Source organism: Liolophura sinensis, chromosome 4, assembly GCF_032854445.1.
Source record: "Liolophura sinensis isolate JHLJ2023 chromosome 4, CUHK_Ljap_v2, whole genome shotgun sequence".
NCBI lineage: Eukaryota > Metazoa > Mollusca > Polyplacophora > Chitonida > Chitonidae > Liolophura > Liolophura sinensis.
In genome coordinates this window covers 18,044,936-18,070,788 of record NC_088298.1, presented here as the reverse complement: position 1 = coordinate 18,070,788, position 25,853 = coordinate 18,044,936, and the positions used below count along the sequence as shown (strand labels likewise).

The window sequence follows — 25,853 nt, the reverse complement described above, 5'->3', positions numbered from 1 at the left end:
CCATTGGTCAATCTCGGCTCTGGAAAGGTGACGTCAACATGGCTCGAGCGCTACGGGTTGTTCGGAACGCCATGTTCCAAAAGGCTCGAGGCGACCGTGGGGATGCTTCCAACGTTGTTCTGTTGTTCACGGATACCAGGTCCATGAAAGACCGACGGATGACAGCTGCGGCAGCTCGGAGATTACGGAAATCCGGAGCAGCCGTGTATGGCGTCGGACTCGGCCTACAGGACACGCGGGAATTAGAAAGGGTGTCTTCTAAACCAACTAAAAGGTACAGCTACTGGGTGCCGAGTTATTCTTCGCTGGACGAAATTGGGCAACGGCTTTCAGTAGCTATGTGCCTGGAAACAAAGAAAGAGGAGAAAGGTAGGCAGCTCCGTGAAACTATTCTCCACTAATTGAGAAACAATCTATTTAGCCCATTGCTAAGTCCTGGGAATGGGACATAATATGCATGTACTGTAAGAGAACAATGTTCAGTCCAGCTTGGACGCGAATTGCTTTAGCGCGTAAAAAGTGAACACTTCGCTTTGAAATTCCACCGGTTATGCATTTCTCTTTTTTTTAGCAAATTCTTTTTCAAAGCCGAGTTTCAAGTAATGGCATAAACTGTGGTAAATCTAGCTATTTTTTTCAGTATTTTATCAAAACCCATTACAAAAGCTAACTGATTTAATCAAGGTTTAACATAATACATAGCAGCAAATATATTTTTTTAAAAAATCAAAATGCATATAAATGAATTAAATTGTTTTGTTGAATAACCAGCTAAAAAATTTATTGTCTCGTCTTCAGATGCGGACCTGATAACCAAAAAGTTTCCTTTCCTCCACAAAGCCGGTAAGTACCGTCATTTTCTGACAAAATATGGCTTCCATGCTGAAATAATCATTGTACTGAGATTTCACAAGATTATATTTCTTTGATAATTGACTGATCTGCTGGTTCAAACCGGGCCAAGGACAAATAATTGGTAGATTTGTCCGCTCTCACTGAGAGTTGAGAAAAATAGGAGATCGACGACACTCGCATTGCCTTGTGCACAGTCTAACAGCCGTAGATGAACCACTTATCTTCCATCAGTATGTTGTTCAGTTTGTATGTCACACATAACAAAGATCAGTAAGTTGCCAGGGGCTGGTTGTTTACATGGGTCTTCCTCCAGTCACATTGATGTGGCGTTAAGCCATAATCATTCATTCATTTTAGCATACAGTTTTTACGGAAAAGAAAACATTGTCATAAAAGTTCGTTTTCAAACCAGACAAGACAAAGTCGTTTGCCATCTGTGTGCAGGCGGACGTTTTCAATATCACAGCTAGTGCATTGTGTATGATCCTACAGAAAAATTTTAATGTAAGCCTACGGAGTTAAGAAGCATGTAAAATCCCGACAGAATTATTCATCCATTTTCGATCGACGCACTCATCATAATTGGAGGAGGATCCGTATTTGTTTTTGGTTTAAGCAAACTGACTTTAAGCTAGCTTGTATGACGATTCAACTTCACAAAGCAGTTGCATTTTTATGTGTGCAAAGTTTCGAAATTGTGTTTTTCAGGTGTTTGCGCAACGAACAAAATTGACATCATTTTCATGGTGGACGCTTCGACGTCCATGACGAAAGAGAATTTCCAGAAAGTGAAAGTCTTTCTTCAGGATCTGATCCAGTTTGCTGGCGTCGACAACGGCGAGGTTCGAATCGGGATGCTGACGTACAGTACGAGCTCCTACATTCACTTCCACTTGGACACGTACTTCAACAAGCGCCGGCTTCTGGAAGTCGTGGGCAAAATGCCTTACTATGATGGCGCTTCCAACATCGCCGACGCTTTCCGGATAATGCGCATGCGCATGTTTACCCCGGACAACGGAGACCGTACAGATGCTGCCAATATCGGTATTTTGCTGACGGACGGCCCCGCTGACTACGAAATGGAAAACACGATCCCAGAGGCCACGAAGGCTCGACAAGCCGGGATTACGGTGTACACGATTACCATCGGCGAGATAGACACGGACGACCTTGACCTGGAGAGCATCGTGAGCAGGCCGTCTGCGGATTACATATACTCTGTGGACGATTATGATGACTTAGAAGGGATCGAGTACACCTTAGGAGATTCCCTGTGTTTATGTGAGTACTCCACCTTTACCATTCTTCTATGATCCTAAAATACGTGGTCTTCATTCAAACACACCGCCTAAACAGAGTCGGTCAAAGCAGTGCTCTCTTTAGTTGTCATCTGTACTTCTTCTGTGAAATACGTCACAGTTTCTCTGTGACCGTACTCGTAAAGCACGGAGGCAATTCACAAGCATTAGAGCGTAACAGCAGAGACTGATGTTCTTTACTAAGCCTGTAATCGACTTGTTGCGGGCAATGCTCTCTATGATACCAGTCAAGGTTTTTTTTTTAATAAAAATATCATGAATAGTTTTATGTTCGTTTAAATATTTTATAATTCGAAATTGAGCTACACCAACCGTGGTCGTTGACGTCACAGAGATTTTCTTTCATTTGCTCTTGATATTTTGTAATATGCACTACTACGTATAAAACAAATCCTTGACTACAAATACATGTTGGCCAACATGGTGTAGGGCAAAAGAACATCGGCTTCTAATACTTTTATAAAGGTGCAAAGAACTTCTGGAATTCAAATATTTTTGAAGCATAGGAAGGAAGCTTCTAAGTGCAAACAGGAAAATAGCCAGGGCTTTTGGACGGGACCTGTGTTAGACCTTGTATCGTTAGCATACAACGCCTGATTCAATAGGCGAACAGTTATGCTGGCTTGTGAGTGAGTGAATTTGAATATTTGACGTTTCTAAGCCCAGAAAAGGAATAATGCAGGCCACATTGTAATACAACAAAAGGAGCTACATTACATAGCTGTTAACCTAAAAGAACAAACAAAATCAAAATCTTCACTAAGAACTTTGCAACCTCTTTAAACACCTTACCTCTGTTCTGTCGAGAACAAAGTATAGCTTTCAAAGTGTACTGAAAACCGTCGAAATGATAAGGTTTCACATGCATTTGAGTCTTAGCAACGCGATATTGGTTCGACCGCTTTTACCTCGCTTGTGATTTGCTTTGGTTTGGAATTAATGTCAATCAAATTCCAGACACGCGTAGATGTTCCTATTGTTTTCCTTGTTGGCAATAATCGATGGACGTTGCACTTTCGTGTAGTCTCACATGAAGTTAGATGTTGCATTAAATCCTTCAACAATATGACATACATTTATGTCATACTTGACTGTGATCTATGGTTTACTCTGCCCGTAATATACTGGCCGCCATCGTGTAAGTGAAATATTCTTGAGGGGGAATATTCTTTTATATACTTCTGATTCATACCTCGTTTCATCTAAGCGTCGTCGATTGATATCTATCCTTTATAAATACGTAAATGGGGATGCATGTCGCGTTAAAAAATCTAAATATAATTACTTTACATAATGCGATCTGCGGGTTTCAAGGGGGATAACTCTACCGGAATGCTTCTCACCTTCACCACCCCCATCCCATTCATGTTCCTTTGACGTTTAGGCCCCTTAATTATTTAGGATGTTCCGATGACATTTGCTTATTTATTCATTTGATTGGTGTTTTACGCCGTACTCAAAAATATTTCATTTATGCGACGGCGGCCAGCAGTATTGTGTGAGGAAACCGGGCACAGTCCTGGAGAAACCCACGACCATCCGCTGGTTGCTGTCAGACCTTCTTACGTAAGGCCCAGATGGCATTTGTAAGAAAATCATATTTTCACGCTTTGCAAATGTCTTCGAGATAGCCCGTATTAGTGATGTTATTAAATTATTATGTAACTCAAAGGATCTTATTTGTGTATTTCCATGTGTAAGACAAAAAAAACCCCTCAAAAACAAAACAAAGGAGAAGTTTCCCTCCACATTTCTGACAGGAAATAAGCTGTGACCGTTGGAATTGTCACTGGAAACAAACGAAATGGCAATAATATTAATTTCATCTCAAGAAGTTTGCTGACAGTTTTTTTTAAGGGGCGGGGGCGGCTCTAGTTCGCATATTGCCTAATATACACTGTTGACCATAAAGTTGGAATAAATTATTTCGACAACTGAATTCGGAGTTATTCTAATTGTACGCGGTATTGAATGCTTGATTATGGCGTAGATATCAGCATAACACCAAATGTTGGTCTTTTCTACACATATCAGCCTATTGTAATCTTTAATGGATCGATTATAGGCTGTAGAACGGCGTAAAAACAAAAACTGGCATTTCAAGACGAAAGGATTGAAGGCTTTACTGCAATGTCTCCATATCACAAACATAAACGTATTTGTTCCCTTCGTATTATAAGTTACAGACAATACAGTTTGTAAGAGAAACAGTCATTAATATCTCGTATGACCACCCCTGACACGAATCAATGCGTCAAGACGTCGTTGCATGCTGTCGACCAGATTGTTAATGAATTCAATGGGCAGAACGTTCCACTCATTGATCAGAGCCTGTGCCAGTTCTTGCAGATTTTCAGCAATATTGTCACGTGCGTTGATGGCTCGCCCTAACTTGTCCCAGGCATGTTCTATTGGGTTCATATCAGGGGAACACGATGGCCAAGGTAACTGCTCCACCCCTTGTGCCCGAAGAAATTCTCGTGTTGCAGCGGCCCTGTGTGGTGTAGCGTTGTCGTCTTGCAAACGAAAATTGTCTCCATAAACCCTTCGTGCGTATGGAAGGCAATGGTTTTCAAGGATATCAATGTACACGACGGCGTTGACGTTTTCGTCGGGCACCACCAACGGCGTTTTTCCACCATAGTGAATACCGGCCCAAACCATTACTGAACCGCCACCCCCTTGATTGTTTTCCTGCACACAGTTATCTCGAAGGCTTTCTCCTCGCAAACGACGAACCCTTTGCCTTCCGTCCACAGGTTTCAAGAAGAATCGATTCTCATTCGTGAAGAGCACATGTCGTCAATGCCCTAACTGCAATTGTCTGTGCTCCCTAGCCCAGCGAAGCCTTTGGACTCTATGTTGGGCGGTTAGGCGGGGACATTTGGTCATACGTCTTGCTCGATAACCATGCTGAAGTAATCTGCGATTCACCGTTGTTCGGGAAACATTGATTCCGTAATGCCTCCGCCACAAACGGCGAAGATGGTTCGCAGACATTTTCCGGTTTGTGCGAGAGAGATTGAGCAGTCGGCGGTCATCCCGTCTCGTAGTCAGTCGTGGTCGTCCTGGAGTTTGACGTGGCCGCAAATGACCCACGTCTCGATGACGTCTGATGATTTTGCTGACTGTACTTTGCGATATGAATACAAAATCGGCAAAATCGGACTGTTTGTAGCCTTCTTGATGGAGGGCAATCACTCTCCGGCGTATTGGCATTGGAGTAGCACGAGGCATAGCTGGAATCCCCGCTACACTACTTTTTGTTCCATGCGAAACCGAGAACTCCGTTATGCGCGAGGTAATTTGATCTCTCTCTGAATGAAGATCACTAGAGAAGCACCAGGCACAGGGCTTTTTATCACTACCATCAGAGCTTCTTATGTAATTCTCATATTAGCATAGAATAAAACATTTTTGTACACGTAGTAGAGAGAGATTATGCATCAATTCGTGTTGGCTTATATTATTTTTGAGGCGAAAAATAATATTAAACTTCTGGGATTGTGGCTAAAATATTTTATTCCAACTTTATTGTCAACAGTGTATATAACTTACATATTGTTGATAAATGTAGTTCTGATAAAAAAATCTTTTCTGTACAGGTTTTAGCTGCGACAGGAAAATTTAAAGGGAAATGGCACTGTTGTTGTTGATGCTGTTTTTGTTGATTATCATGATTTTCTAGTTCTTGATCTCAAGGTGCATTTCTTCAAATCCAAATGCCTGGACATGCTTCTGCCCGCACCTCGGTCTTCCATGACTTTTTGTACAGGCATTGCACGATTACAACTTCATTAAATCATGTTTAAAACTCTAAACAACCCTTAATGTATGTTCTGTTTCAGATACCGGTGATATAGACTTAACGGCAGACTACGATCCAACCGTTGACGGTACGTTCAAATTGTTGGTTACAAGTTCGTAACATCTTCTAATAAATGAGTAGAATTGTCCGTCAGAGCGATTTCTTTTTCTTCATCTACAGCAGATTGATACGTTTCATATACAAAGTAGACCAGACACTAATATATTAATATTACCATTTCATAACAATTTTTTTCAATTGTTTGATAATAAAACTATAAAAGTTTTGAAAAAGAAAAATAAATCCTCTAATAAATTCAGGAGTCTCCGTGGCTCAGATGGTTAGCGCGCTAGCGCAACGTGTTGACCAAGGAGTCTCTCACCAATGCGATCGCTGTGAGTTCAAGTCCAGCTCATGCTGGCTTCCTCTCCGCAGCAACCTGCGGATGGTCGTGGGTTTCCCCCCGGGCTCTGCCCGGTTTCCACCCACCATAATGCTGGCCACCGTCTTATAAGTGAAATATTCCTGAGTACGGCGTAAAACACCAATCAAATATATAAATAAATCTAATAAATTCAAAAATATTTGCATATTGATACATGATTTGGATGAGGACATCAAGCCGCTGAACGATGTATTTATACCAGTGTTGACACAGTAGGGTTTTTTTTTTCAGTCTTAAAATCTATCGGACACACACAACTGTTGTCTCATTTCCAACCACAGGAATTCACTGCTTTCTTTGTTCTTGGGACGTTGTTTGGAATAAACAGTGACATATTAGTTGACCTCGAGGTGTCGGTTGAAATCTGCATTTCTCACGTGAGAAAGTTCGCCAGCTACTTGCCAGATCGTTGGTTTACTCCGGACACTTTGTTCTCTACGATCAATTAAGCTGACGTCAAATACGTGTTAAACACGAATCACCTAAGCAATGAATATTACAGTGTGCCCATTGTTTGAAAGCCAGAGATATGGAGTTGTTAGTAAAGCATAATTTGGCCCTTTTTTTTGCAGAGAACGATTACCAAGAAGACGGTAAGATACGATAAAGAAACACCCAAAAATTATCTTTCAAAATTAACAATGTTTTGTGAATTTTTGTGAATTTCTGAGAATCAGGATAAGGATCCAAATATTAATTACATTGTATATATTGTGTAATTCTCAGTTTATTCCTTATCATCAACACTTCTGAATATCAGCTCTAACAAGCATTCCCTACGAAAGGAGTATTAACTTAGATATTGATGAACACATAATGTAAGTGTATACAGTTCTCATTTTCAAATGAGTATTAATATCGAAACAGGTCAACGAGATGTCATCAGTCTTAGTCTTTGGGTAAAATCTACTGAACTTAATATTATTTATTGTAATGGCAATCAATTATGCTCTAGTAAGATGTTCAAAAATCTAACTGATGATCCATAATTAATACTTTTTTGTGATTTATTCTTTAGTTTGCATTCATCTGTTTCTTGCAGTCGCATTCCCCTCCACTCCTGTTGACCTTGTCTTTGTACTCGACACGTCTTCATCTGTCACCGAGGCAAATTTCAAAATGATGAAGGCGTTTGTTCAAGAACTAATTCAGCCCGCGGATATAGATGGCGGTGCTGCGCGCATCGGTCTTCTCACTTTCAGCTTTGGCTCATCCGTACATTTCCACATGATCCGCCATTTTTCCAAGGCTGATGTCATTGAGGCAATATCAAACATTCCATACCGTGTCGGGAGTGGACGTAATGTGGCCAGAGCGCTGGAGATCGTCCGCAAATCTATGTTTTCCATCGCCAACGGCGAGCGTTCTTACGTTCCCAACGTCGTGGTGTTTATTACGGACGGGCTGTCCACAATTAATTCAGAAACAACCATTCCAGAGGCCGTACTGGCCAAAAACGATGGTATCACGATATACTCCATTGGTGTAGGTTTGGACAAGACGGAGGAAATAGACGCCATTGCCAGCACACCTTTGTCAAGATACAGATATAACGTCCAGTATTTTACATCCCTGTTTTCTCTAACTAAGCTTCTAGTGGATTCTATTTATCTGGGTAAGTTTCCCTATTTCCTAGAAACTTTTTATTAAGTATTTCTGGTCAATGATCTAGGATCTTTTTTGTAGTTTTGGAGATTTTTGTTTTTACATTTGTCCTTTTAGTAGATCACGAGTTGAGAGGTTTTCTCCTCTGAACTAATTTATTTTTCTTACAACTAACTTAATCTCGGTGTCCGATAAAAAATTTGTATTATCTTATAAAGCAGCCTATGTTAGTAGACGATCATTTCAAGTGGCCTGTTAGAATCAATTTCCCAAGGATTTTGGTTGCGGCTTTACGTCAGGAGTTTTGCCCGAAAACTTCCGGATTCCGATGGATTCTTGTTGGATTAACTTCGCTGTCGCATAAGTGAAATACACTTGACGTATTTGTCGTTTGAATAACTATTAAACCAACCACGCGTACATTCTTTTTTTTTAATTTTCAGATTATTAAGCACATGAACCAATCGTGTATTAAAGCCTTTGTTCTTATTTATGGAGGTTGAATTAGAAGTAAGATATCAGTTCGAACCATTTTGGATACACCTGTAGTTTATTAATGATATGATGGGCCCCCTTTGCCGAGGTGGTTAGCGTGTCATCACGGCGCAATGACACAGGAACCTCTCACCAATGCAGTCGCTATGAGTCCACTTCATGCTGGCTATGCTCTCTGGTCGTAAGTGGGAAGGACTTACAACAACCTGCGTATGGCCGTGGGTTTTCCCAAGGCTGTGCCGGGTTTCCTTCAACCATAATACTGGCCTCCGTCCAATGAGTGAAATATTCATGAATACTGCGTAAAACACCAATCAAATCAATCAAATAAATATTAATCACTGTTGCAGATAAGGTGTTCATTTCAACGACGCCCCAGCCAACCACAGTGCAGACCTCCTCCGGTAAGTCAAATGTTTTATCCACAAACCAATCACACATACATAAAGTGTAGAACGTTCTATACGAATTGTTTACAACTTAATTTATTGGTACTCTCCACATTTAAGTCAAACCCTTTAACACCTTTGTCTGTTTGGGAATTGCTTTACCGTTAGAGCAAGTCAAAGTTCAAATTCAACTGAACTTTGATCTTTATCTGTTTGGAAATTGCTTTACCGTTAGAGAAACTCAAAGTTCAAATTCAACTGAACTTTGATCTTTATCTGTTTGGAATTTGCTTTACCGTTAGAGAAACTCAAAGTTCAAATTCATCAGGATAAGAATCCAAAACATTAAATATATCGACATATTGTGTAATTCTCAGCTTATTCCTTGTCAGCAACGCTTCCTCTGAATGTCAGCTCTAACAAGCATTTCCTACAAAAGGGAGATATTTATGAATACATAATGTAAATGTAAATACATGCACCACTTCAAACGGAATTTATACTGCTGTCTCGGAACGGTATAGCACATTGGATTTGGAGAACTATTGCTGTTTCCTATATGCAGATTAGTGTTTGTCTCTCGGTTTAACTACTTGGTTACCCGATTACTGTTTGCCCTTTTAGGTGATATCTGGTTACCTGTGCCTACGTCTCCACTTGTGCATGGTGAGTTACAGTAATTGATTTCAATCCATTCTTTAGGGGCCTCACTTGCCAACTGTTCACAACATGGCGCAATTAGAATGAGAATGGAGTTTTGTAAAACGCCAAGTCGAGGAATAAATATACTCTATACAACATTGAAAGAGCATAAAGAAATGTCTTCAGAGCTTTTGTTTTCGGTAATCCACTGGTAGAACCCATATCTGAATGTTGCCGGCTAAATGTCTTAATCAATCACATTTTCTCTTCCTTTCCATTATATGTCAATGGATTTTGTAAATGGAAACCCCAAAATCAGAACTACGTTTAAGATAATAAAGCAATGAAATATGAAATTGGTTTCGCGTTCACTTATTCAGGGATTTCGAAATTTTCCTTTTGTTTCAGAATTTCCTGACCGTGACATTGTCTTTCTCCTTGATGCTTCCCCAACTCTGAGACGAGAAGGATTCGACAAAATCTTGACATTCTTTACTGATCTACTAGAACACGCTGGTATCGGGATTGACGCTGGCGCCGTCCGCATTGGTGTTATGAGTTACAGTACCAAGCCCCACATTCACGTCTACATGGACATGTGTGATTGTTTCAGCAAGCTTCAACGAGCCATCGAAAGAGTGACCTATATCCACGGCCGCTCCAATCCGGCGGACGCCCTGAAAGTCATGCGCTCTGTCATGTTCTCAAAGAAACATGGCGACCGTGCTAACGTCACCAATATGGCGGTATACGTCACGGACCGTCAGTCTAATCTGTACACTGACAGAATAATCCCAGAAGCTCTCCGGACGCAAGGCAAGAATATCGGAGTGTTTACTGTTGGAATTGGACTTGAGGACACGGATGAAATAGAGAGTATTAGCAGTAACCCTGACAAACTTTACAGCTTTTTCGTGGATTCCGTCGATAACCTTGATTCCATCAGGAATGAGTTGTTTTACCGCTTGTTCTCTGGTAAGTGATGTTTTCGTCCATGTTATAGGGTTGGTATGTTGCAACGATTCGAATGAGAAGGTGTGTAATCCGTATGACAATAATCACAAATACTGACTCACTGACACGACTTCCATAAGTACTGACTCACTGACATGACTTCCATAAGTACTGACTCACTGATATTGCTTCCGTAAGGAATGATTGTAACGATTCGAATGAGAAGGTGTGTAATCCGTATGACAACAATCACAAATACTGACTCACTGACACGACTTCCATAAGTACTGACTCACTGACATGACTTCCATAAATACTCACTCGCTGATATTGCTTCCGTAAGGAATGATTGTAACGATTCGAATGAGAAGGTGTGTAATCCGTATGACAACAATCACAAATACTGACTCACTGACACGACTTCCATAAGTACTGACTCACTGACATGACTTCCATAAATACTCACTCGCTGATATTGCTTCCGTAAGGAATGATTGTAACGATTCGAATGAGAAGGTGTGTAATCCGTATGACAACAATCACAAATACTGACTCACTGACATGCCTTCCGTAAGTACTGACTCACTGACATCACTTCCATAAATACTGACCCACTGACATGGATTTAATAAGTTCTGACTTACTGACATGACTTCCACATGTGCTAACTCGCTGACATGACTTCCATTAGTACTGACTTTCTCACATGACTTCTGTTAATTTATACTGACTTACTGGCATGGCTTCCATAAGTACTGACTCACTGACATGACTTGTATAACTACTGACATAACTTTCATAACTGCTGACTCACTGATATATTTCTTCAATAAGTACTAACTAACTGACATGATTTCCATAAGTACAGAATCACTGACATGACTTCCATAAATACTGACTCACTCACATGACTTTCCATAAGTACTGACTCGCTGATATTGCTTCCGTAAGGAACGATTGCAACGATTCGAATGAGAAGGTGTGTAATCCGTATGACAACAATCACAAATACTGACTCACTGACACGACTTCCATAAGTACTGACTCACTCACATGACTTCCATAAATACTCACTCGCTGATATTGCTTCCGTAAGGAATGATTGTAACGATTCGAATGAGAAGGTGTGTAATCCGTATGACAACAATCACAAATACTGACTCACTGACATGCCTTCCGTAAGTACTGACTCACTGACATCACTTCCATAAATACTGACCCACTGACATGGATTTAATAAGTTCTGACTTACTGACATGACTTCCACATGTGCTAACTTGCTGACATGTCTTCCATTAGAACTTACTTTCTCACATGACTTCTGTTAATTTATACTGACTTACTGGCATGGCTTCCATAAATACTGACTCACTGACATGACTTGTATAACTACTGACATAATTTTCATAACTGCTGACTCACTGATATATTTCTTCAATAAGTACTAACTCACTGACATGATTTCCATAAGTACAGAATCACTGACATGACTTCCATAAATACTGACTCACTCACATGACTTTCCATAAGTACTGACTCACTCACACGACTTTCCATAAATACTGGCTCACTGACATGGCTTCCACAAGTACTGACTCACTGGCATGACTCCCTTAAGTACTGACTCGAGTAAGGTTTGGTTACCCGGGAAAACTTGTCTAGACGCAACGCTAGATGACTTCAGCTGGCTAATTTAAATTCTTTCCTTTAAGAAATACAATTCGCCAATGGCTTAACGACAACTGTTTCCTTTTGTGCGGGGAACAATCATCACTGTACCAAAACGATGATTCTTTCATACTCTGGATGCCAAGTAGATGTTTGCGTATATCTTGTTTTTCCTGTGCAAAAACGATACATTGTGAAGCTGTTGCAATGTCTGTCAAGATCATGAAAATATGGATATGTGGTTTTAAAGATGGGAGTAACTTTTTTGGCTCCCCTATTCTTAAAAATTTGTCTTCATTACTGACTGTACGTTTGGCGCACTGAAACTTTAAATTCTATCAACGGGAAGGAAGTCTCCAGTCTCATACCATGTAAGCAAATAGTTATAATAAAAATATTAATAATAATACCGGTTTATTTGTGCCCAGTATTAGAGACTGAAGGCGATAAAACTATACATGTAAAAGTTAGCCTTATTATAGATGACATATTGACAGAAAGATGAACTGTTGCCTGTATCGTTGCACGTCGTTTTAACGTGGAAACTCAAAATGTCTATGTCTTTGTTTGTGAAATCATTTAAGTAAGTTGGATGCTGACTTGTTCCACATTTTCTATTAACAGTCATGCCACCCACGGATCCACCCACCGAACCACCCACGACTCCATGTGAGTATATTCATCTCAATAGCCTTATCTGGATGAAGAATTGGACTGACGGTTACAACGTTGGTTAGCTGAAATTGATACACACCTGGCTACTGTCGAAGAAAGATCGAATCCAGCTTTCGCTGCCAGAGGTTTGTCAGAAGGCACTCCGGTTTACTCCATTCACAAACCTGACAGACGAATATATATGAATTCGTTTAACAAAAACATGATTTGAAATAAATATTATATGGATTTGTTTAATATCCTCCAAACAGCTACACCTGAAATCCGGACGCTTCCGCCTACGCCTGAAGTTCGGACCTTACGAACAACAACGGGTAAGCTTGCATGCGTTTCTTACGAGTTTTGTTGTCTAATTTTTATCTCACTTGTAGTATACACTGTAGCTGCACATCACACTAGTCTCGATGTCTTACTATATTGTAGTCAGATCTAACAAGGGCTACCTGTACTGACTTGTAGGAAATTAGATTTAAAGTACAAAACATATCATTCAATTCAGGTGTAACAGCGCATTCAGGTAGTGCTGAGCTGTAGCACACTGGACCTGTAGTTCCATCAGTCTCATTAAAGTCAACGTTCAGACGCCTTTCATTATACCGAATCCTCTCTGATATATCTCAATACACTGTTAAAAGCAAAATGTTACTTTACACTGTAAAGAGGATTGACTGCGCTTTTATAAAAAGGTAATGTTTTAAAATTCGCTAAAGCGTTCACATTCCACTTACATTAAAAGTTGGTTAATTCATATCTTAGACCAATTTTGGAAACAGAGTTAAAACAATTTTAACACTTTTAATGTGGTTGAATATGAACACTTTGAGGGTGTTGAAACATTAAGACTTAATAAAAACTGGTCAATTACATTTTTCACAATTTTAGGGTCAGCTCGACCCTATTTTGGGGGTGGCAGGCAAACTGACCCTGAAATATAAGATCGCAAAATAAGAATCGAATAGTTTGATGCTAACAACATTGTTCTAAACAAGGCAGATTTTTAGGTTTGAAACACTGACCCTATATATGTGGGACCCTCATTTTTAATGAGTTACAAACACAGGCAAGTTTTTTCCATTTGATTCTAAAATTCACATCAAGGGATCAGAGACCCCGATAGCACAGTTGGTAGAGCGTCCGCTTCAGGAGCGGTAGATCCAGGATCAATACTGGTGTTGAGTCACACCTAAGACCCTAAACAGAGGGGGTTGTAACATCCTCGCTTGGCGTTCATCATAAAGGGGATAGTGCAACGACTGGTTGACTCTTCAGTCTAATGGCTCGGGCGGGGCCTGCAACAAGGAGGCACATTACATGCACTCTAAGGACTCCTTCGTCATCATATGACTGAAAAATTGTTAAGTACGACGTTAACCCCCAATCACTCACTCGCTCACTCACACTATTTAATGCTGCCGAGTAACCGTAGATTTTAAGATTATGTCACCCTTATTCATGGTGTAGGTCAATCCTAAATTATAGGGTTTGATAAGTGACCCTAATATTTGGAGTAGATCATGTCTATACCCTGAATATCAGGGTCACATCTGACCCTAGTTTTGGCCCTTTTCTCTTAACAGTGTAACTCTTATAAGTGCAGTCGTGCACTCCTTGTAATCTTTACAGTGTTTAAGGTAACTCTTTAGTATAAAAGTATAAAAGATGGCAGCCTAGAATGGAAACCAGAAAGCGACAATAGTGTGATATTCGGCAAATGGTCACAACCAACCGGTGAAATTCTGCCTCATGCCAATTTACTTCAATTGGAGTTTTATTCGCCATTATCACTGAAGACATATCTGGATGCTACTCCTTATATTGGCTTACCGCGACACGAAGATCTAGATCTGAAGTTTCACCTGTTCACAGCCCGCCATGTGACCTATTTTTGACTGGAGGGGTTGCAAATGCTTATTAGCACTGAGAATCTCCGTTTCATCGCACAAATGAGCGTAACTGCCGTCTTCAACTCTCAAAATACACAAGCAAGGGCGCCATTGGATCCAGACCTCATTTAGCTGAGATTAGTCTCAGACGAGTCAGTTCAGGGAGCTACTCCCAGATCAGGGAGCGATTCCACAAAGCCATTTGTGACTGAAGTCAAAATATGAAACACGATCTCAGAACTTGTTTTGGGATTTTAGATGCCTCATCAATGTTATCTTAAGACAAATGTGTCCAAATTTCAACTTCCAGTACCAAAAATTCAGCATCATACAGAGTTTTTAAAATATGACTTAAGCTAGAAAGAGCTATGTGGCATCGGTCCCGTGACTTTGGTGAGAAAACATATTACTCTCGCGTCAGAATCTCAGCAATGAATATGCTGAAACATTCAAAAATTTTATTGTTAATGTTATTAATTAACCCCATATATTTTGAGCTTGTAAACTGAAAAGTTGTCATACTGAATACGTTATTCACTGTTTTTAAACCTCCAGGTATTGTATCTTGGGTGTGGTAAACTGACGCTGTATTATATGTGCTTCGTAGTATAAGGCACTAACCAGGATTAGTGCTGTCTATGGCGTGCCAGCAGGTCACACTCCACAGTCCACAATTAACTTTCCATTTACTGACGTGTTAACGTTTGGCCTCACAGTTATAGTTCCATAAGGCGACGTAATTTGCGAGAAAAGTTCCGTAAAATGATTTAGGAACTTTTGTGAAAGTGACCCCTGAACACTACGGTCCCAATAGTCCTCGTCCACAGAAACATTTCTAGTCAAATTCCTGATAGGGGTTGATCAATGATTTTTTTTTACAAACAGCTGATAGGGTTCAATTCCACTAAGTCAAATGCAGGTGAAAACTTGCTTTTGCCTAGTGTTCATACACATCCATTTTTCCCAGAAAAAAAGACATACACAACTTTGTACCTAGAATTGTGAAGCCTTTACTGTAATTTGATACCACTAATCAGGCAAAACCAAAAAAAAATGTAAAAAAGGCAGGAAAAGAAAATATATCTAAAAGTAGCTGGGGATTACATTCCTTTCCGATCCGGAAACATTAATTGTGTTATGTAGCTATCAGCTATGAGTTAGATGACTTCGCGTATATTCTCGTATAGTATCGTGTGACTTGCGTTACCGGACATGGAGTCCAACGGAGGTGCTAAATAGTTCCGAATACAACAACGACGCACACATGGCATCAGTAGACACCAGCCGGATTTCCTCTGTATGATTGCGGAAAAAAACTGTATTCTTCTATAATGTTAACTTTCTCCAAGACAAAATTTCAGCGCAAGTGAAGTGGTGGACACGCAGTACAAGGTCATGAACGTAATGTGTATGTTGTTGTTGTTGCATCTCTTCCGTTACAAGACTGTTTGCTGTTCTCCAGCTAAGCGGAAAGACGTCTGGTTTAGGCTTATCTAGAGTCCAGCAGACAGTCCAGGGGCCACTTTCACAAAGATGTCGTTCGGTATCGCAAATAGGTTAATGGTACGTTAACAAAATGCGTACAAAATATCCTACCACTAATATACGATACAAAATGTCATAAGCCGCTCTGCGAAAGTGGCCTCAGACTTCCGCTTTAACCAACTGTCTGCCAACAGGCTTCCAACATTCTTGTATCATTTCTATAGAGTGTAAAGTTACTACTGTGGGTTCTGTGCAAGGTAACCAGCGAAATGCAGAATTCTTCAGGTTTAACACTAATTGTTTTTCATATATCCACTACAAACAAGTCACTCACAGACTATAGACACGGACTTCTGACTCGCCGATAGATAACACTAGTCTGGTTTGCACTTTCCTGTTTAGTTGCTGTTTCATGCCATATTATCATGGTGATGTCTTATGTCCAAATAACACTGCACAGTTTGGACCGTAAAATGTGCTGAATTCTACATATTGTCAAGCATATAATTAAAATGCATCTCGGTGTTGTAAATACATATTATTGTAATATACAGATCATTGTTTTTTGCATATAGTTACGTAGAAATCACGTTTTTGCCAGCTCCATACACGTGTCACTCTGTTCTGCTGTTGTAGTCACAAATAGGCATATTGTTGCACTCTTTGTGTTTTGTTTTTTACTTTTAGATGTGCAAACTTTACCACCGCTTCCAGAGGAAACCATGACACTTGCATCAGGTGTGGCTTATTTACATTCGGTCTCCATTTTCACTCGCTTTTGCCCAAAAGCTCTTGTTAGAGAATCTTAGGGTTTTACAAACTTTAGGTTACGCACAAACCTCTGCTGATCAGATTTGGAAATGCTGTGTAATGCAAAATCTAAGTAAATGGTTCATATCAACCCATATATCATATCAGAGCCATAATGTTTTACATGATTCATGAAATTTGATAGGATGTCAATGCAATATCACAAAATACAAACATTACACAGCCTGCATTCTACTCAATATCACAGTAAAAATACCTAAATACCTGAAAATGCATTTTTAAAATATGGAAGCAGGATAAGACCATGATCGTACCTTTGTACCATCGTCCCATCGCCCGACAGGGGCACGAGGCGATGACATGATAGTGCTAAGCGATAGCACGATGATGCAAAGCGATGGCACGATGACACGAAGCGATGGCACGATGGCATGAATCAATGGCACGATGGCACAAAGCAATGACACGATTGCACGAATCGATGGTACGGTGCTAGCATCGCATTATCCCTTTCGTGCCATCGTACCATCATTTCGTGCCATCGTGTCATCGTACCATCGCTTCATGCCATCGATTTGCGATGGTACGATGGTACGATGATGGCCTTACCCGGCTTCCATAAAAGGCAAAATTCTCCAGACACCAATTAAAATATCACCTTTTATTCAATAATACATACATATATGCACGTGTCAATTCCTGGCAATACTGGATGAAGCTCCGCTGCTTTCTAGAAATAATGTTCCTGAAAACGTACAGCTTCTTTTCCCCTTTGCAAGTGACCAAAAGAATAGAATTAGGTTTGCTTAAAATATTTTTAAACATATTTCAACTGAACTGTGGAAACCTCCACAATGTATGAAGCATGCTCAGTTCATCTTTTCCTACTTTAACGGGTTATGATGTGACAATGTTAATGTCTTTATTTCGCTTAGGGAAGACAATGCTTTCACAGTACTTTCCATCGAAAATGTAATTATTGCAAAGATACTCAAGGCATTCACGTAAAACAGACGTGTTGCTTACTCTTCCGTCGTCATTGCGGGTTGTTGTTGTAAACATACAAAATACATACAAATAAAGCAGGTGTTTTACTTGCTATTCAGTCACGATTCCGGAATTTCTTCCTGAAGTGTCGGAAATTAAAACAGTTACAGGTTGGTTTACCCTCCGATCAGAATGCCCTATGATCTTAATTTTGCTATTACATGTTTATACCTGCTTCAACAGCCTTTTTACGTTTAGTTTAAGATCCTAATGTTGTTTTTGTTGACATTCAATTTGTACCTTGCAATTATTTTCAAGTATCAAAGAGATCAGCCACTGATTTTGTTTTTGTTCCTTTGCCAGTAATATTTTCAAATTTCTTTACAAATCTTCAATTTGCTTGGCTGTCATGTTTTTAATTGGGTTGTGATTTCTAAATAACTCCGAAACACCTAAAAGGCACACGGAATTTTAGAGACTGAATGATAATAAACGTAATCAGTCCAGAGTCGGTCGGAAGAACCGACTTCAGTTATCGCAGTATACACATTTCTTTATTTGCCAGTAGCACTCTTCATTCCTGGGCAAGATGACAAATCGGCTGAATATAACTCTGATATAGATAACGGATACATGGAATTGTGAGAACTGTATGTAAAAAAAAACCTCTTTGTCTCTGATGTTCTCAACATGTGTATCCTGACGAATCATAGATCGGAATTACTATGGCAGACATGTATTTGCCAGTTTAGAAATGTCAAATTTAAAAACTTTTCAAAATGGTTGTTTTTCACAAGATTCAACAATGTTACTTTATGTTTTTTGTTTTGTGTATGCTTGCTTTCTTTTTCAAAACTGGCTAGTGCGCATGCCGCAAATGTTTGTTTTAATGCAAATGTATTATGTGTCTAACATTTACGTGCAATTGTCAGAAGCTATTTTTTTACTCACTGCGCAAATTTTATTGCAGCTTTTGTTCAGCGGATTACGTTTCAGCCTCAATTACACTTTTCAGTTTCATTACATGTTTTTGGAGATACCAGTTTATCTGATTTTTGCACAAGTAATATAAATATGTAACCACTTGCATATAACTTTCTATTGTGTTACTCTCTGCACTGTTCCTTTCTTCACATTTGCTTCTTTAGTAAACTGAAAAAGACTCTTTACTATAAAGGACAAATTATCCTTTATAAACTCATATTTCTACCGAAAGATTACAATGGTATGTTATATGTAACTGAATCCAATAAACAAAATTTACTCTTCAAAATAACATAGTTTCAACAGCATATATAATTTACCACTGTAAATAATGTATAATGTACTCACTAAAACATGTCACTCACCAAATTTCTCAAAGTCTTTCGTGGTTTGTGTTATGGTATAGACAAACCTTCAACGACAACAACAACAACGCAGCCTACAACTACAACTCCGGAGCCCACGACCACGGCAGCCCCTACAACAACAACAACTGAGGCACCGACAACAACAACAACAACGACTGAGCCCCCCACCACCACAACTACGACCACCACGACAACGACTACTATCCCCACTACAACAACAACGGAATCCACGACGACAACAACGACTTTACCACCAACTACAACGGAGGAGCCTGGTAGGTATAGCCGTTCATCGTGTCGTTACTACCGAAGATCGTCTTTTTTGTGCTCCTTCAGTAAAGTCTAGATAACTGATATCCTCCCCTTATAAAGGATGTCAAACTTGGAAAGGCTTACCTGTACATGTATAACTTTCCACACGTCGGTGTTCTACTCCATGAAGTCGGGTTTTCTCGTATATACAGTTACCCATCGTATAACTGAAACATCCTTGACTAGGATGTCCAGCTACATTCAAAAGAAAACATTTCCAGGAATGCATAACAGACCAATAGACTTTCGTATAGAAGGTATGCTATCCAGTCCCGACGTCAAAACCAATGAAATATACAGTCAAATAAATGCAGGATTTTATAATATGGTTATCTATAAAAGCAAACATCAAATTTTCAGACGTTATAGGACGTAACCCTTCAAATATGGTCTCAATGAATCCATATACATATATACCTGGTATTTTGTCTTGAGTTGTCTACCATTTACAGAAAATTGGCCAGTAGTCTGTAAAAACTTGCACAGAACTGGAAACTGCACGTAGAATATACATTTTTGAGCGATTTAATGGAATACGATGTTCAAAGTATCTGGTAAAGGTGGTGCTTGACCCATCCGTAAACTTGACTTAGATCTTATTATCAGCTGAGTATGTAAGCTCAAGTGTGCATGTAAGCTGAGCCTGTAAGCTCATGTGTGCCTGTAAGCTCAGCTGAGCCAGTAAGCAATGAAACGAAACATACATTAAAAAAACACAACTTTATTCTATTTCTTTCATTCCATCAGTGCAACTACGATCGACGGAGAGAGACATTGTCTTTCTGGTGGATTCTTCTGACAGAGTGAGCGAGCCGGAGTTCACAAAAATCTTGAAGTTTATTCAGAAGTTCATCCGCCCCGCAGATATCGATGGAGGACGAGTTAGAATAGGAATGTTGAGCTTCAGTACCAAAGCAAACATTGACTTCGGGTTATCGCATTACGGAAGCAAGGAGCAAATAAAAGATGCAATTTCCAGTGTTGCCTATACGCCGGGAAAGTCTCACATTGCCGGGGCGTTGCGTGTTGCCAGAACATTGCTTTTCCTGGAAGCTAATGGGGACCGTCCGGATGTTCCAAATGTGGCAATTCTGTTGACAAAGGGTAATTCGAATATTCATCGACGTTGGGTGGTACCATCGGCGATCACAACGCGAAAAGAAGGCATTGCCATATTTGGTGTGGCAATTGGTATGGATGATACATCGGAACTGGATCTGATTGTGAATCAACCTCCAAGTGAATACCGTCTAGCTGTTGATAGTGTGGACAACCTGGAAGACATACGAGATATTCTGGAAACATTGGTGTTTGAAGGTATTTCTTTTTTTTTTTTGTTTTTTTTATTTCGTGAATGTATAGGAATAGGAGGTTTTCACAACACAGCACATAAAATCATAACAGCGTTGGAGATAAGCCGATTGACAACATGATGACAAATGAACATATTTTCCGTTTTTTTTTTTTAATTTCCTTTGAAATCACTACACTCAATGACTACAGTGTTGCATTTACGTTGAATGGCAACACGGTGATACACGAACAAAATCCATGTCTAGTTATTGGACGAAATTGCAGAAACATACACAACCCACTGTCACCAGGCTAAGTCCCCACACAAAAGTTTCCATGCCTAGTCCATACCTTGTGTCTCCCTTAACACTAATACTTGAAGGACAGTGCTGAATACACGTGCTTCCTATGGCATAATATATGACAATGTCATATACATCAGCTGTTTTGCTTTATCAACATGCTAGTCTGTATCATACCTTTGTTTGATCCGTTTTAACAGTTTCTAAAACAATGCATCAGGGACCTTGTTGAAGTGTAATTTACTAAGACCCGAATTTCACAAAGATATGAGCTAAGATGTCAGCCGTTTTACACGAAAAACAAATGGGGTTATTTTTTTCGGAATGCTGGCATGTCAATATGCGTCCAATTCCATAAAGGGGCGCACGACATTCTTTTAATCGTATGTTTGAGGGGCCTCCGTGGCTCATTTGTTTAGGCGGCTAGCGTACCGTAATGATCCAGAAGCCTCTCACCAATGCGGTCGCTGTGAGTTCAAGTCCAGCTCATACTGGATCCTCTGCGGCCGTACGTGGGAAGGTCCTGCAGCAACCTGCGGATGGTCGTGGGTTTTTCACGTGCTCTGCCCGGTTTCCTTCTACCATAATGTTGGTCGCCATCGTTTAAGTGAAATATTCTTGAGTAAGGCGTAAAACATCAATCAAATAAATAATTAAATATCGTACGTTATCGTACGTTTTCGTATAATATACGAAATCTTGTACATCACTATTATTTGTTCTCCATGTGCGACTATCGTACATTTAGGGCATTTAATTCAAACTGGCCTCAGCTGTCTATTGATTCATGACACCAATCACTGACATAAACATAGAAATATATAATGCATTCCTTCAGTGAGGTATATTAAGTAAGATACCTTACTGTGTTAGCTCCAGCATACTGCATGACACAATGGACATGGCAAGGGCTTTTACAGAGATTGTTAGACCCGGACGAATTCAGCGGAGTAGCTACTCTTTTAAGTAACGTGGGTTGTCTTCCGTGCGCAGACGCAACCAAGGCTGAATACGGTATATTCAAGGTAGTGTTACAGAACACATGTTAAAAGAATTAAAGAATTGCGTCATTATGCCGGTTAAAATTTTTGTCATAAAAATTTTTACCTTGTTCGACAATTATGTTTGTGATATTGTTTTCAGATTTCTCCGATATTGCATTCCCCACTGAAGAAATTGGTAAGTGCTTTTTGTTTTTCGTCTGTCCTTCACCACCAGGCATATTTCATCATAACAGTGATGGTATTTGGAAACCCCAGTCCCCGCTTCCCCCGACATCTGAGGCTTTATACAAGACAGATGTAAAAGAACCTTCATATCCAAAGCAGGGAATGAATATTAAGCAAACAATAAATAAAGAACTCTCTCATTATAATCCGGTCCCGATAGCACAGTTGGTAGAGCGGTTGACCTGCACGACTGGTTGACCTATATCAGTATAATGCCTTGGGCAGGGTGGCTTACTTGCCTTTGGTAAATCGCCTTAGTGAAGTAGATACCTAGATAAAAAAGCGGTGGGAATCTGCCCTGCAACAAGGAGGCACATCACATACACCCTAAGGATTCCTTCGTCCTCGTATGACTGAAAAATTGTTAAGTACGACGTTAAACCCCAAACACTCACTCACTATTCTGTTTGCTTTCAGATTCTGGAGACTTTGCTATTGAAGAGAGGTTGTCAAGTAAGACAGTTTTAATTTCTTCACTCAACCAACTAAATCCCAGTCATTGCATTGTGGTTTTATAGCTACGCATATGAAACGCACTTAGTGCTACTATTGTATTTCTGTTGGTTTGTTTAAGCCGGTATACATGTTATGGTAACAGGAATACACAGTTTCTCTTTTTCTCAGATGTTAATCCATCTTATGAACATCATATACATATCTGTACTTTCCCAAAACAAATTGAGACAGGAAGGTATTTTTTGCTTTCTCTACCGGTGCTGCTAATATCTGGTTTAAAAATTAGGAGAATTGAAGTATATCTGAGCTTAGATTAGATTAACTCTAGTTCTGACAATCAACCAGTGAGGAGTACACACCTGTAAGGGATATTACTCAGTACTACGTCCCGTAGTGATACATCTTGTACGATCTAAAGAGCCCTAATAATACGCAGTTTTTAAGGACGTCATTACGATAACAGAGGGAATTGCCCGCTTTACGGCCATATAGAGATAGTGCCCTACCTCTTAACATCTCAGTATTCGTGTTTGAATCCAATACTGGCGAAATGTCATCATTGTTGCGATAATCTAATCCTTTTCAATAACCTACTGTTTTCTATATTCCATCAACTAAAACCTGCTAAAATTTGCAGATTGACATTACCGTGTCGTTCAGCGACGACGTCACGTCATAAAGGGGCGTCATTGTGTTGTCGTCATAAAATTCACACATAGCTTTATCTCACTTTTCTCATATTTTTCTGTTCCACAGAGTTTACTGATCGTCCCACGGGTCCACCTTTGGAGAGATACGATCCACGTAAGGATACCGGAGTAACACACACCGTGTGTTGATAACCAGCTTTACCTGAGTCGGACATATAATGATTATCTTTTCGTTGTTTTTTCGGCAATTCACAGTTCAACACATACATACTCTGAATTTTGTTTAAAACATTCTAAAAGTGACAAATCTAGAAAGTAGATATTAAAAACAAGAATAATACTGTGGGCGTTTCAGATCTATCAAGTGGTTGAAGGCTAGTTAGTTTAGTTACACCTAGAAGTTCCTAAAAATGTATGTCAAAGACATTTAATCTGCAGACAAGTAATTAAAATATGGACTTGATTCCTGTGTTAAGCAACTTTTAATTTGTTAATCACCATTCTTTTAAGATTGCGGGGGATCGGATGAACTTGACTTAGTTTTCCTTGTCGACTCGTCCGCCAATGTGAACGAGGCGCAGTTCGGCTCAATGCTACAATTCGTCATCGATTTGCTACCTGAGGAAGACATCGACAGCGGCAAGGTACGCGTTGGTCTCATGTCCTTCAGCACCAGCGCAGCAGTGGAGTTCCACTTGTTCAGGTTCAGCACATACAGCCAGATGGTCCGCGCCATTCGGGCCATTCCGTACATCACTGGTGACCTGAACATAGCAAACGCCCTCTGGAAGATGCGAACCACCATGTTTGTGGAGGACAGTGGTGATCGTCCGGATGTCCCTGACATCGCTGTTCTGATCACAGCCGGTGCCTCCGTCGCGGATACCTGGCGAAATGTTCCTGAAGCGGATCTTGTGAAGCAACAAGGGATAACTGTGTACACGGTGGGGATAGGAGAATCCGGATCCCAGGATCTTAACGACATTGCCAGCACGCCTCTAGAGTACTACTCCTACAAAGTGGATGGGTTTCCGTATCTGACGGATGTGAAGAACCAACTGTTTTGGTCGGTTAACTGTGGTAAGTTTTACCACTATTATTATAGTTTCTAGACTAGTCACAACATAAATTGCTTTCAACACAACTGTATTTGTTTCCGTCAGTTCTGTTTATTCTGCCAAGGGAGTTGTAACTTGTTCCTCTTTATGTCGGTTGACCTAAGACATCTTGACACATTAACCTTTGTGTATTTATTTTTGCCAGTTCTGTTGAGGCATAGTGCCAAGGGTATTGTAGCTTGTGCTCCTTTAGAATTTATATCGGTTGACCCAAGATCGCTAGACACATTAACCTTGAGCTCTGGCTTTACTCTGTATTGGGAAGCTTTATTAAGTAATGTGGGTAAGAGTTCCTGAAGTTGGCTACTGTACACACCATCAACTGATCATGTTCTAAGATATCGAACGTGGACATCTAAGATAACGTTTGCGTCAAGAATACCATGTGACAAAAAGGATGCTAAGATCAAGGCAATTGATCTTCAAGAATACAACAAGGTGTTCCGTGTACTGTCTGACTTTTAGGTTTAGATGTGAAAATGTGCAACACAGGCCAGTAAGGCATCCTGATGAAATATAAATGTATTCCTATTTGGATTATGACCTAAAACTCAATATCTTCGTCGTCTCTCCCCCACCCCAAAAATACTAAAACCGGATGAAGCCTGATGTATTTAGTACATCATTGAAACACTAAATATGTATTTGCATGTGTTCCCGCGCAACCTGCGGATGATCGCGGATTTCGCCAGACTATGCACGGTTGTCTCTCAGCATGATGCTGGATGCCGTCGTATAAGAGAAATATTCTTCAGGGCCCAGAGGGTTTTTTTTATTGTACATTTGTGCTAAGGTATTTTGTACGTCACTATTACTGTACCAGTGTCCTATATATGCGATTATCGTACAAGTAGGACATGTTTGTGAAAATTGTTCAATGAAATAAATACTGTTTCTGCACTGTGAAGTTTATCATGTAAACACACCTTATCGATCTCAAAAAGCTTAGTCTTGCATTTTTAGCACAGCTCAGATAGAAATTGTCAGAACTGTGATAAATAATGTATATACGCTTTAATTCTTTCATTTCAGTCACAAAAAGTCCACCTACAACGCTACCACTAACCACAACTCCGGGTAAGATCGGCTTGTGTTATTTGTCCAAACTATATTATTTCACTGTACAAAAAATTATTTATTTATAATAAAATTCTCAT

General features: G+C 39.9%; 1 protein-coding gene across 1 annotated transcript; it reads left to right on the top strand.

Annotated features, from left to right (window-relative positions):
• The first annotated feature begins 38 nt into the window (after positions 1-38).
• On the top strand, positions 39-25,841 carry LOC135464485 (collagen alpha-3(VI) chain-like). The gene is made up of 19 exons (XM_064741909.1): positions 39-369; positions 799-843; positions 1,564-2,139; positions 6,026-6,073; positions 7,003-7,023; positions 7,473-8,045; positions 8,881-8,934; positions 9,544-9,585; positions 9,970-10,536; positions 12,808-12,852; positions 13,110-13,172; positions 16,914-16,964; positions 19,375-19,611; positions 20,396-20,965; positions 22,387-22,422; positions 22,890-22,925; positions 23,685-23,732; positions 24,089-24,658; positions 25,729-25,841. Exons 1-19 carry the CDS (start codon positions 39-41, stop codon positions 25,839-25,841), a joined length of 4,026 nt encoding a protein of 1,341 aa, XP_064597979.1.
• Positions 25,842-25,853: the final 12 nt, after the last annotated feature.